Genomic DNA, 13,423 nt, shown 5'->3' with positions numbered 1-13,423 from the left:
CCGCAAATTCACATTACCAGCTTTGTATTCCTGTGGTTTTATAGCATTTCTATTTTGGCCGGAATTTTTTCTTTAATCGCCCACGCGCACTACTTTGGGGGTCTTGAGAGGATGTCATCCATAAAATTAAATCGGTGTGGCCTTAGGTCTGATAATGTTGTATATACTATATAGATAGGTGTTGCATGCTAAATAAGAAGGCACTCACCGGCTAGTGCAGCAGTACTACAATACATGGCAACTATATACATGGCATGTCTAGAGCGTTACTTGGTCATCTGTATGGTCTTCTCAATCATATCACCTCATGATCACTAAATCCGCAATCTAACATACTAAACTGGCTGTAACAATACAATTGTATCTCTCTTAATCTTTCTCTCTCTCTCTCTCTCTCTCTCTCTTAATTGATCATATGTCGAGATTGTGAAGTATGTGTTATTACCGTCATGATAACGTGGATAAATCAGATATCATAGGCTACATTCCTTTCCATTCAACAATGTTTTAGCGTGGCTTTATCTTCATAGTAACAGACTTCAACAGGTGCCACTTGCCTTCATTAGATTGCCAACTCAGACCATCTCTACCTGAACAGGAACTCTCACAGCTTCCTCGGTAGCAACTGTTGAAGTTGGGGAATCCGCACTCCCTGAACCACCAGCCGCCCTTTCCTCCCTCTTCATGAGAGCAGTGGCCGCCGCTCCAGTAATCGTTGTCCCTGTCCACGGTGGAGAAGTTCTGACCGCGATGGATAGGCCAGTTTCCTGTATTCCCGGTACCGGAATACAGAAACCAAAGCCGGTAGTTGTCCGCCTCACCCCTCATTCTGGATGGGAAAATTTTGTAGGCTTGAGATGGAAACAACTTGACAATGTAATCATTCTGTAATATGTATTTCGTCTCTCCTTATTTTGAGAAGAAAAGATATCTATCACTGGAATATACTTACATAAAGCTCCTGTACGTACGAGATAGCCGATTTCCCTCCCAGTCTTTAATATCTATCCTCAGATCGTAGTTCTTTTGTTGGGTTAGGAGGTAGATGTTCTCGTTCCCAAGCCAGTATTCCCCGCTCTTGTTCCCAAACCCGTGCTTGTACTCCTCCCAGGTCCGGTTGAAGGGAACCGACCCGTCCTGCCGCCGTTGGATCACGGTCCAGCCTCCGCCTGTGGGAAGGCACCAGAAGGAAAGTACAAATGTACTAATATCTATGTAAGCTACCCCAAACACTAGCATCGTGATACCTCTTTATTCATACCAGTGTGTAATCACACATATAAACGAAAACCAAGTGAAGCTCTTCCCTCCATAATGTTTCCCTATTCGTCGAAATCACAATGACCCAAAAAGTTATTCTTTTATTGGACATACAGTAGAGTCTTAAAAGCTGCGCTCACTCGGTGACTTTATTCGGTGGTTATAGCAACTGACAAGGCTTTATCACACCATATTCACCCTTAATTAACTCCCATCTAGTGCTCCTTAATGCGGTACCTGACATGTCGCAGTATGCCTGTACACCGGAGGACGTCGAACCAACTGGGTAGACTCCATTTGTTCTCTGTCCTGACGCATAATACTGAGAGCAGTCTATTATGTCTGCGAAGACGGGAAACAGTTAAATGTCAGAATCAGATGGAGATACAGACTATGACATGTAACGATCGAGACTTAGAAATTTGATATCTTCAATTGAAGACTATCCTTAGCCGTCGTATCGGACTTCACGGCTGGCCTATTTTAGGGGCTTAATCCTATTATGTTTTCTGAATGTAGAAGACAGTTCAGGTACTCTAATGGTGGCATCATGTCAATAGATGATTCGACATCGTTGAATACACGTATCGTACAAGAAGCAATCTCTTTACTCGACTACATTGTTTTTGAACTTCCCGGTGAAATTAGAAGGGCAGAAAATACTGTAATGCAATGAAAGACATTCAAATAGCATCACTGACTAGCTTACCAGTACAGACAACTCCTGCATCTTGATTATGCCCGCAGTTGTGGCGGCCCCATCCGCTGTGGCTGCAGGTTTGTAGATCTGACTCACTTCCCCTACAGGTTACATCATCCAGCCAGATCGGTCCAGTCCCCTGCCCGAAGGAGGCTCCAGTTGTTGCCCTCTCAGCACCAGGGAACCCCAGCTGACGGCACACGACGTGGGCATCGTTCCGGTCCCAACTATTGTGACAGACGGTCCCCCACTCGCCGTCACGGTAAATTTCCACTCTACCCTCATGGTCTCCGGTTCCATTAACCAGTCGTACACCTAACCAAACATCAAAATGCTCATTGAAACATTTTCATTCTGGACGGTGTGTGTATTGGTCTCCTAACAAGTTCTCGAGAACTATAACTGTCTAAGTTTCATCATCCAAAATGAAGCACAGCAACACGATAAGATTTGGACTGATATCATCCGAAGTTTTGTAGATTGCTTAACCAGGTTATATGTTGCTGTAACGTTTTGTCACGTCTTGTCAGCAGGCAGTAGGGCAAGCCCTTTATAATAGTCACTGGCTAGTTGGGCTGCCCTGGCTGTGAGGGTTGAACAGCCAAACCGATACATAAATAGATAGATATTACCCAAAAATAGCTGGGATGTGTGGCTCCTTGTCAACGCTAAACATTGCAAAACATGAAAGTGCTTAATATTGCAAATATTAAGTGCTTAATATATGTTAATAAAAAGTGCTTAATATATGTTGCAAGGCAACGAGGTTCATCTGTGGGGTCAAAGTACAATTACTTTCTAGCGTATACATTTCAAAACTATCATTTGAAAGGGTCTATGATCTACACCTTTTAACCCTATCTAGACCGGGCTTTTTTGGGCTTGGTGGGACCGGGGGGGGGGGGCTCATTCGGCCCGCCCCCTCGCTCAGAACTCGCGAACGGTATATCGTAGGACCACCAAATTTTCAGAGGATGGTGTACTAGTAAAAACTTATCATACGTACAATTTTTATGTCGTTGTTACGTAATATGACGTCATTATGACGTCATTAATGTGTGATTTTATCCGCCAAAACCGTCTAGATAGGTTATTCCCTGAAAACTAAATGGTATACACATAACTTTACCAAAAGTGTTTATGACAGAATATTAGGGTGTACTAAGTCTTATGTTGCCCATAGCAACATCGGTGACGTCATAAAATGACGTCATGCATATATTATCTATCCGCCATCTTGGAGCATCAATCTCGAATTTTGAAAAAGTGTTTTTTTTTCAGGATAAAGCCTAAAATACATTGTAAACATACTAAAGACGTTCATATGAACTTTTTTGTAAAAAAAGAAATGGGAGTATTGATGAAATTTTAAGGAAAATAAGCTGTATTGACCTGATCTAGTGATATGGTCCGCCATCTTGGATTGACGTCATCACATTAGCATAAATTATGCATTTTTAATGATAAATTTACATATAATTATATGAGATGTCATAAATATTAGAAACCATGTGTAACTTGACATAAAGCCCATAAAATTCTGTTGTTGAAACGGAAATTATTAAATTTAGCAAAAAATGCCTGTCAGAAACCCGTTGTCATGGCAACAAGAAAAATCATAATTTTATTCCACTGATACAGAATTGTTGCCAACAATATAGAATTCTTGCCAATAATATTTTAGGAAAAGTCACCAAGTTTGGCGGTTCTAGCTCCAGCCGTTCAGACGCTACGTGACATCGACATCAAAGTTGGCGCGGGCACTTTTAGCCCCCCCCCGGTCTAGATAGGGTTAAACGAAAACAAAAGGGAAAAGTTGCAACAAAGGAAATGACGCACCTGTGACCCCACAATAACCATAGTGGCAGGAACCAGTCCTGTGCAGCTTGTACACGTAGTACCCGGCCCGGCACGCCTTCACCTGAATGGTTGCTGGGTACCTGCAGGGGTAGCTGCTGCCCTGGTAAGTGCATAACTGACGAGACACCTCTCCGTCTGCAACTGTCGGATGCGTTCCGTTCATCCACAGGGGATATGTAGTGCCGCAGGTGTAATACCTCTCGGGATTACGTGCTAACATTTGGGACCCGGCTGAACCCATGAAGCGGTACCACTCGCCGTTGAAGTTCCGGCCACTGTAACAATTAAAACTACGGAGGCCATGTCCAAAGTTTTGCCATGGTTCATCCAACACATGGTATTCACCAGGATTGCAAGGATCTGTAACACAAATCCATTTTAAACTTTCTGTGTATTTGATCTCACTGTTTATCTATTGGACTGGTGTGGTGAATAGATTGGAAATCGTACAGGTACTTTGTAATTTAGGTCACGACTTTTACATGTACATCCCATTTCTGTTCACTGCTGTCTACTCCATATCTCATTGTGCTGTTACAGTAGTGTGTTTTGTTGTCTAAGCAAGTGTGTCTAAATCAATCAACAATTTACACGTCGACAATGCCAACATGAGTAGCCAGTAATATCATAAGCTCGCTCGTCTAATTAAGGTTGCTCCTAATCTGCAGCAGGTTGAAGGTTGGTCGTATTTTCTATGAAATATGACAGACAGTGACCACTAGTTTTTAAGAGGTATATTAGCTAACGTGATGCCATTCATAAAAAGACGTGATGCCATTCATAAAAAGGAAAGATGATTATGCAGTCTTTAAGACCAAGAGAGAAAACTTACAGACATCAACAGGTGTTGTCACCTGCCCTTGGGTTGTTACAGACCAGGGATATGTTGTAGTAACTGGTGTCAACGGATCTTGTGTCGATTGACTTTCTGGAAGAGCCAATTTACCAAAAGTAACTTTAGAGCTGCATTATGTAACTTTTTTACGCAAAAATTTGATATATTCTAATTCTACTAAATTTCGGTGTTACTATCACTTTTCAACTCATTTGTGTCATTATTTCACATTTCTGACTTCTGGAATTATACTAAAGGGTTAAGTTAACGTACTATGTAAAGAAAAGAATGGAAAATATACTTTTTGTATTGTCAAAAAGACACATAATGCAGCTTTAAGTAGCACAATTTTGAAACAAATTCCATCTCCCATCATTTCCCTCCAGACTAATAGTTACATATCATCATTAATTCAATGTAGACAGTATAATTTTCACTTAAAAACATAAAAAGACGACTGAATCTGAACCGGAAAAAAAGCTAACAATAGAAGAGAAAATTACGGGAGTCATAATTTTACCACAGCCTACAAATGTAAAGCAATAGATATGTATATCTACATTGAATATTTTCGGCTACATACTACATAACATAACAGTTATCACGCATAGCAGCTGGTAAGACCTAAGGGGTTACAAATTCAGTAGATAAATATACTTTCTTTGCTGATTGGATGGCCGTCTTTCATGATCCATACTCCTCAGTATATAATAAGAAACATATCATGATATAAGAGCAAAGCAAAGCAAGAAACAAGTCGCTTGACCTAGCTACACATACGAGTAAGAAACAAATGTAATCCAACTTACGGGTGCAGACGACTCCGGCATCTTCGTAATTGTCGCAGTTGTGGTTGCCCCATCCATTATGGCTGCAGCTGTACAGGTTCGGTTCATTTCCACTACAGGCAACATCGTCCAGCCAGATCTGCCCGTAGCTCGAGCTCCTCCCGAAGGAGGAGCAACATGTCGCTGCTTCAGCTGCAAAAAACCCCAGCTGGCGACACACGACATTGGCGTCCTGAAGGCTCCAGTTGTCGTCGCATATCGTTCCCCATTGTCCGTTGTGGAAAACTTCCACCCTTCCCTCGTGGTCACCGGATCCTCCAACAAGACGGGGACCCGGCTCCTGTGCTGTGGTGCATGGGAAGAAATACTCGTAAAATAAACGTAGTAATAAACATAAAACGCCATATTTCTGAAAAGTGCGTGGACAGAGATCCATAGGGAAAATGTTGGTTCCCCTTTATAAGGGTAAGGCGACCACTCACTGTGACTGTACAGTTGAATCTTAACATGATACCGAAATACAACATTTTCCTATTACTTACCACAATACTAGTGGCATTCAATGAAAATATTGTTTACAAATGTATCATGCCCGTAGCCAGGATTTTGAATAGGGAGGTTCTTCCCACTGATACAATCCTTCTATTTAACAATAGATTGTAAGATCTAACCATCAAAATTACTCCAATCTTGATCCCTGCCATTAGCGTAGTCAAATCCAAAGTGTTTACTCTGATCTGTACTCACCCTTGCAAAGTGCGCGAGCAATCCAATTGATGTTCTGAGCCAGGAGGTTAAAGTCAGTCAGCTCAAACACACGCCCCGCGTTGTTGTTGGCAATCTGCAGTAGTTCTGAATGGTCAAAGTTGCCCACACCGATAGCGAAGACGGTCACTCCGTCTGCGGCCAGAGCTTGGGACGGCGCGGCGACACTGTCCGATGAATGTCCGTCGGTCAAAACTACCATAATCTGGAAAAGTTAAACTTTCAGTCACTATTATACAATTTACATTTTGGCATCTTTTTGCTAGTACTGTGCATGTATTTTAAATGGAGACATTATTACGACCTATATATACCATTTAATTTCATTATGATTTGATTATGATTTCAAAGGTTAGGATTCAACATTCACTTTTATATTAACCCTGAACCCATAAAATGGGAACAACTTGTACCCACCTTTGGAGTAGGTGCAGCCCTCCAGGCGGCGTTTTGCCGAGCGAACTCCAGAGCAGCCCCAGTATTTGTGCCTCCGCCCTGGCGTGTCATGGTGTTAATGGCGTTGACGAAAGATGACTCATCAGCATGGTCTCCCAGATTACACCCCAGTCTGGATATTTGAAATACGACAAATTCTGTCAGTACTTTTCAATCCCACACTTTAAACATAATGCATTGATAATTGAGGTCAAAATTAGAAACGTATGGCTCAGGGGTAACTGTGGCTGTCATTCGGAAAATTATGCATCTATTCAGTGTCTTTTCTCCCTTTTTATGATTTCTGGAACTTGGAATACATTTGCCTACATTATGGTAATTACCATGAAATTGTATTCAAATAGGCGTTAGCGTTGTACTTGCAAAAAAGGATAGCAAAAATCACTTACGTGTTGAAATTTGAGTACTGAAGTACACCAACTCTAGTATCACTTAAACCGATGGTGAAACCCGTGACCACTGCTGCAACAAACTGTTTGACTGTATTAAAGTCTGAGACGCTCACACTTCCAGATCCGTCCAGAACAAAGAACAGGTCTGGCATCAAGTCACACGGCTGAGTCGTCGGGAAAACTGTTGGATTGGGGAATACTACTTAGTAGGTTTTACAAAACTCCCAAGTATGCTGAAGTGCAATATAAATGTACCACTATAATTTTAGTCTCTTTTTTCCATTAGCAGCCATTCACGCAACATGATAATAGTATTCTTATGGACTCCAGTCACAAATTTGCCTCTGCAAGTACTTTAACGTAACAAGCAAAGCGGAAGCAAACATGTTACGTACAGGAACTGCGTGTTGAACTACTCTGAATACATTTTACTCGACAATTTCAACATCTTCCACAGCTTCACAGTGTATACAATGTACATCATTAAGCCATTCAGGCAGACAAGGCAATAATTTTGGAAAACATCATGTGAGACATGAACCCACCAATAGTAGGCATCGGATCCTCGGTTGTCTGGGCCAAGGTTGTCAACATTGTTGTCTCTAATGTAGTTGGCCACGTTGTAACCGAATTTGCTATTAAAAAGGCATATTATCCACAACTTTCGTTACTCATAGATACACATTTTAAATAAATCTATTTGTAACAGGAAAAACATATATTGGGATAAATACGCAAAGAAACCAAATCAAAAGGACAAACTTTAAGTATACAACTTGAATACATAGTCATCTGCCCTCACAAATATAATCAGCGCGCTCGGGGCATGGAAACGTCAACGTTGCTGTGTTTTCTTCATTTCTTGATTTTTTCGGGGTGTTGATATATTTTTCTTGAACACCAAATTTGAAACACAAAGAGTCAGTTTATGTTAAACATTGCTGTAATTGTCTCGTTCATCTTTTCGGAGCCTGTTCTTAGATATACCCGTACTAAAAAGTACATTTAGAAAGACAGGCCAAAGCCCTGTCTTTAATTGTCTAACTTTAAAGATATGATGTCACTTCTAACCCAACGTTTCTGTTCCCTGATTGGTTAAAAACACCCATTTCCTCATACGTTAGTCATATTTTTAGCAATGCCTGAAGATTCGGAGCTCATCGGAGACCTTCGGGTGCGAACCGAAGTTTGGCGAATAGGACCGATTCGTGCCCGATGATTCCCGATTGCCACTTTCATGTCGCTCGGCACAAGGAAGAAGTAACGATGCAATTGGTGCCTGAGGGTCGGTTTGTCTGAGCAGTAAAAGATATTATCTTAAACAACTCAAATCCCTTAGTTTATAGTTCAGCCCTTAGAGATGCGATGTAGGTTTGTCCTTACCAAAGGTAGAAGTAGACAAGAGTTCCACGATCTCATACCATCGCCAAATGATGTTAACCCTTGCTTTTGACGAATTATACAATTTTAATAATTGATTTCGCAAATAAGAGCGTCATATGCATGGATTACATCAGTTGATCATATTCTCTACCCAATGGCAGCCTTATCTTAACAAAGTAGGCTATTCTAGCACTTCCTCATAAATTATGCAAATGAGTTCATAATGTGAATAAATTATCTTCATTGATGTTCACCTTCACTTAACTTCCAAATACGGCAAGTATGAAATTCCCAGCAATTACAACCATGAAATTATAACAATTTTCCATTAATTATGTAAATTAGGTCTTCATTTACATAATCTATATCCTCAGATGTTTTTCTAGTTCTCAATTACATGTCACAAGTGTTTCAAAGTCCTATAATCGAACGAAGCAGATTTATAGAATGTCCTCATTAATTATGCAAATTAGCTCCTAATTTGGATAATTGTCATCTGATTATGTCAAGTATCACTTCAGCTACCTACATACCAAAAATCATGACAATCCGTCAACCGGTTCTTGAGTTATCAACCTTCGGAGATTTTTTCAAGAAACGCTCCTGCAGTTCCAGAACAAGCTGCTAGGGGGCCCAAACTCATGTCACTTCTTCCCCACCTCAAGAGCTATCTACCAACCAAAATTCGTGACTCTAGCATGTCCAGAATGCGAGATATCAAAACCGGAAGTTCTGCTGCAGTACCAACAAAAGCCGCCAGGGGGCCCAGAATCTAATCATTTCTAGGTCTCATCAAGACCTACCCACCTACCAAGTTTCATGACAATACATATTAAGCTTCTTGAGTTATGCTGTTCACAAACAGACAAACGCTACTGAAAACATAACCTTCTTGGCGAAGGTAAATATGTGATTTTTGGGAACAGATTCTGAAGTTTGGTTTTTGCTCGTATTCTGTCAACGATTACTGGGGTCACTGGAGGCAGCAAGAGGTCGTGTTTTGTCTCCTTATGTTGAAGACCGGGTTTCAGCGCTAAACTATCATCTTGTAGACTGATATACTTGAAGCAAGAGAGGAAAAGGAATTATAAATGCAATCTGTAGCTATCACACTGGGTGCTAAATATCAGTACAAGTTTACACATAAAATAATAGCCAAAGACAAAATGAAAACAAATGGGATTGTGTAGGGCTTAGCAATTATATTTGTTCTGTGGAATATCAATAAAGTAGGATATACAGCTAGAAAATGAAAATTCAATTTTCAACATTTTTTCGGCGTAGTCAATGTAGTCTTTTAACAACACGACGAAGGTTGTTGACCTACACCGTGACAGCTACTATCAAAGATGAGCGTGACGTTTTTTGTGCCCCTGTTCATATCTTAGACGAAACTATCTTAACGACCGACATGTCGGCATAATCACAGCGATCATACAGAACAAAATGTTGAATATGTTCTGCTCTATATGCCACAATTCCTACAACGTAACAGTATAGAATATATTTCACACTGCATGACGTCACACCCCCTATAACTCTGAGAACATTGGAGACCGTCGGCTCATGCCCGACAGGTGACGAGCACAAACCGAAGTTGGCCGAATGGGCCCGATGATCCACGAAGGCCATACTTGGAAGAGTCTCGTGACCGAATGTAGCAATGCAAGTATAATTAGTGCTACACTTGCCTGGGGCTCAGCTGGTCGTCTGATCATTAACAACTTAAAACTATCGTTTTTACAACCCGAACCACTTCCTTAACGGTTCATATTTTTAAAATAAGATACTGGTTTGTTCCTTGCTACGATGATAGTAAAAGATATGAAACCCGGGCGGGAACGGATATTGTAGTTTGATTTTGGCTCTTATCATGTCAACACCAATATCACCCTGACCTGTGACCTCCTCACCCATGTACAGGGACGACCGGTTTTAGAGACACTGTGTGTAACTACTTTGTTACGGTCGTAAAACGTAGGCGTGCTAGGGTGCTGTGTTTATACAGGAATCACTGATGTATAAAAATGCCTCAAAATACAAATTCAACGTCTTCATGGCTCACGATACGGTGAAATACGTCTAAGACTTACGATACAAGGAGACACAGAAACAGACCAGTACGTTCGGGCATGGAAACGTCAACGTTGCTGTGTTTTCTTCATTTCTTAATTTTTTCGGGGTCTTGATATTTTTTTTTCTTGAACACCAAATTTGAAACACAAAGAGTCAGTTTATGTTAAACATCGCTGTAATTGTTTCGTTCATTTTTTCGGAGCCTATTGATAGATATACCCGTACTAAAAAGTACATTTAGACAAACAGGCCAAAGCCCTCTATTTAATTGTCTGACTTTAAAGATATGATGTCACTTCTAACCCAACGTTTCTGTTCCCTGATTGGTTAAAAACACCCATTTCCTCATACGTCAGTCGTATTTTTAGCCATACCTGGAGATTCGGAACTCATCGGAGACCTTCGGGTGCAAACCGAAGTTTGGCGAATGGGACAGATTCGTGCCCGATAATTCCCGATTGCCACTGTCATGTCGCTCGGCAGAAGGAAGAAATAACGATGCAATTGGTGCCTGGGGGGCCGGTTTGTCTGAGCAGTAAAAGATATCATCTTAAACAACTCAAATCCCTTAGTTTGTAGTTCAGCCCTTAGAGATGCGATGTAGGTTTGTCCTTACCAAAGGTAGAAGTAGAATACATGTATGTGATTAATGGGAACAGATTCTGAAGTTTGGTTTTTGCTCGTACATGTATTCTGTCAACGATTACTAGGGTCACTGGAGGCAGCAAGAGGTCGTGTTTTGTCTCTTTATGTTGAAGACCGAGTTTCAGCGCTAAACGATCATCTTGTTGACTGATACTTGAAGCAAGAGAGGAAAAGGAATTATAAATGCAATCTGTAGCTATCACACTGGATGCTAAATATCAGTACAACTTTACATATAAAGTACAAAATTTAATAACCAAAGACAAAATGAAAACACATGGAATTGTGTAGGGCTTAGCAATATTTGTCCTGTGGAATATAAATGAAGTAGGATATACAGCTAGAAAAGGAAAATTCAATTTTCTATATTTTTTCGGCGTAGTCAATGTAGATGGCCAGATGGCCAGACTGGCGGAGGACCGCCAGCAGTGGAAGAACTTGGCCAAACATCATGCTGCCCCGACGGCTGACTAAGCTATGGGAGAGAGTGAGAGTGAGAGTGAGTGAGTCAATGTAGTTCTTTAACAACAAGACGAAGGTTGTTGACCTACACCGTGACAGCTACTATCAAAGATGACCGTGACATTTTGTGCCCCTGTTCATATCGTAGACGCAACTATTTTAACTTGTGGTTTAGTCCTTAAAGATGTAATGTAGGTTTGTCCTTCCCAAAGGTAGTAGTAGAATAGTAGAAGTAGAATATGTGATTTTTGGGAACAGATTCTGTTGTTTGCTTTTCGCTCGTATTCTGTCAACAATTACTGTCAGTGGAGCCAGCATGAGGTCGTGTTTTGTCTCTTTATGTTGAAGACCGAATTTCAGCGCTGTACGATCATCTTGTTGACTGATACGTAAAGCAAGAGGAAAGTCGTGTTAAGTGCCTTTCCCAAGGGCACAAGATAGATCGGTGGCATGTCAGGACTCCAACCCGGGGCCTCTGGTTCCGATTCGAGAACGCTGCCGCTACGCCACACGACCCCACACGACGGCTACACTTTCGGAGCGGCTGTCCAAGGCAGGGAACAGGTGTTCTTATGGGAGTCATTGGAACACAACTCAAGTTATTTTGGGATTTTTTTAGAAGAGAATCGTGTTCTATATGCATGGGTCACCCGAGGTCATATGCGGGTGATTATTGGGTTGTTTAATGTATGGATTGGGAGAGATAAATACCCGGTTTTGACTCTATTTTTGACATTACGGCGTCATAAGGAATGTGGAATGGAGCCTTCTGATTGGTCAACGTCACCCTGCTATATGATAATTAAGGGTTAATGATCCGCCTTGAGGTGAATATGGTGTGATAAAGCCTTGTCAGTTGCTATAACCACAGAATAAAGCCACGAAGTGAGCGCAGCGAACGAGGTGGCTTTATAAGGTGGTTATAGCAAATGACAAGGCTTTATCACACCATATTCACCGAGAAAGGGCGGGACATTAACGCTATTATCATATAGCTTACACGATAGCCTATCCAAACTGATGCAGTAAGTGACACAATGCACATGCTGAATAGAACATAGAACATAGTTCCATCTGGAGTCACCTGAGGTCACTGGGTAGAGTTCACGTTAACTGGGTCACAGGCAGGGAACAGGTGTTCTTATGGAACACAACTTAAGTTATTTTTGGCTTTTTTAGAACTAGAACCGTGTTCTATTGGGTCACCTGAGGTCATATGCGGGTGATTATTGGGTTTGTTTAATGTATGGATTGGGATGAATAAATACCCGATTTTGACTCTATTTGACTCTATTTGTGACATTACGGCGACATAAGGAATGTGGAATGGAGCCTTCTGATTGGCCAACGTCACCCGGCTATATGATAATAACGTATAATGCACATGGTATCCACGCATTGTATAATTTTATTCAGACCGTGCTAAGCCAGCCCAGGAGACTGTGCAGCCAGCAGCGCCAGAGAACCCAGAGACCACCTTTCCATCATCCGCGGCGGAGATGCCACAGCAAGTTCTACGCCCAGTCAGTCTGCCGAGCCGTCTATCAAAGGAAATATCAAGTTAAGGCGAGAGCGGCGTCGAACATTTTCCCAAGATAAGGCCACACCGATTTAATTTTATGGATGACATCCTCTGAAGACCCCCAAACTAGTGCGCGCGGGCGAAGAAAAAAAAATTCCGGCTAAAAATAAAAATGCTACTGAACCACAGGAATACAAAGCTGGTATTGTGAATTCCCGACAGTACATAGTGACGTATACGACAAGCCGGCACATGCTGGCTTTTTGTGGCATTTATGAA

At 41.4% G+C, this 13,423-nt stretch overlaps 1 protein-coding gene across 1 annotated transcript; it reads right to left on the bottom strand.

Annotated features, from left to right (window-relative positions):
• Window positions 1-92: 92 nt before the first annotated feature.
• LOC109470154 (lysyl oxidase homolog 4-like) lies at window positions 93-10,356 on the bottom strand. The gene is made up of 12 exons (XM_019768936.1): window positions 10,338-10,356; window positions 7,602-7,691; window positions 7,054-7,237; window positions 6,626-6,776; window positions 6,191-6,413; window positions 5,465-5,788; window positions 4,653-4,748; window positions 3,800-4,180; window positions 1,970-2,275; window positions 1,498-1,602; window positions 953-1,169; window positions 93-829 (listed from the first exon to the last, which is right to left on the bottom strand). Exons 1-12 carry the CDS (start codon window positions 10,354-10,356, stop codon window positions 508-510), a joined length of 2,418 nt encoding a protein of 805 aa, XP_019624495.1. The 3' UTR covers window positions 93-507.
• Between the last annotated feature and the right edge of the window lie 3,067 nt (window positions 10,357-13,423).

The sequence above is a fragment of the Branchiostoma belcheri genome, unplaced genomic scaffold (genome assembly GCF_001625305.1).
Source record: "Branchiostoma belcheri isolate BF01 breed outbred unplaced genomic scaffold, Haploidv18h27 scaffold22, whole genome shotgun sequence".
NCBI classification, from domain to species: domain Eukaryota; kingdom Metazoa; phylum Chordata; class Leptocardii; order Amphioxiformes; family Branchiostomatidae; genus Branchiostoma; species Branchiostoma belcheri.
The sequence above is the reverse complement of the archived record's forward strand: the minus strand, read 5'-3'. Positions and strand labels throughout refer to the sequence as shown.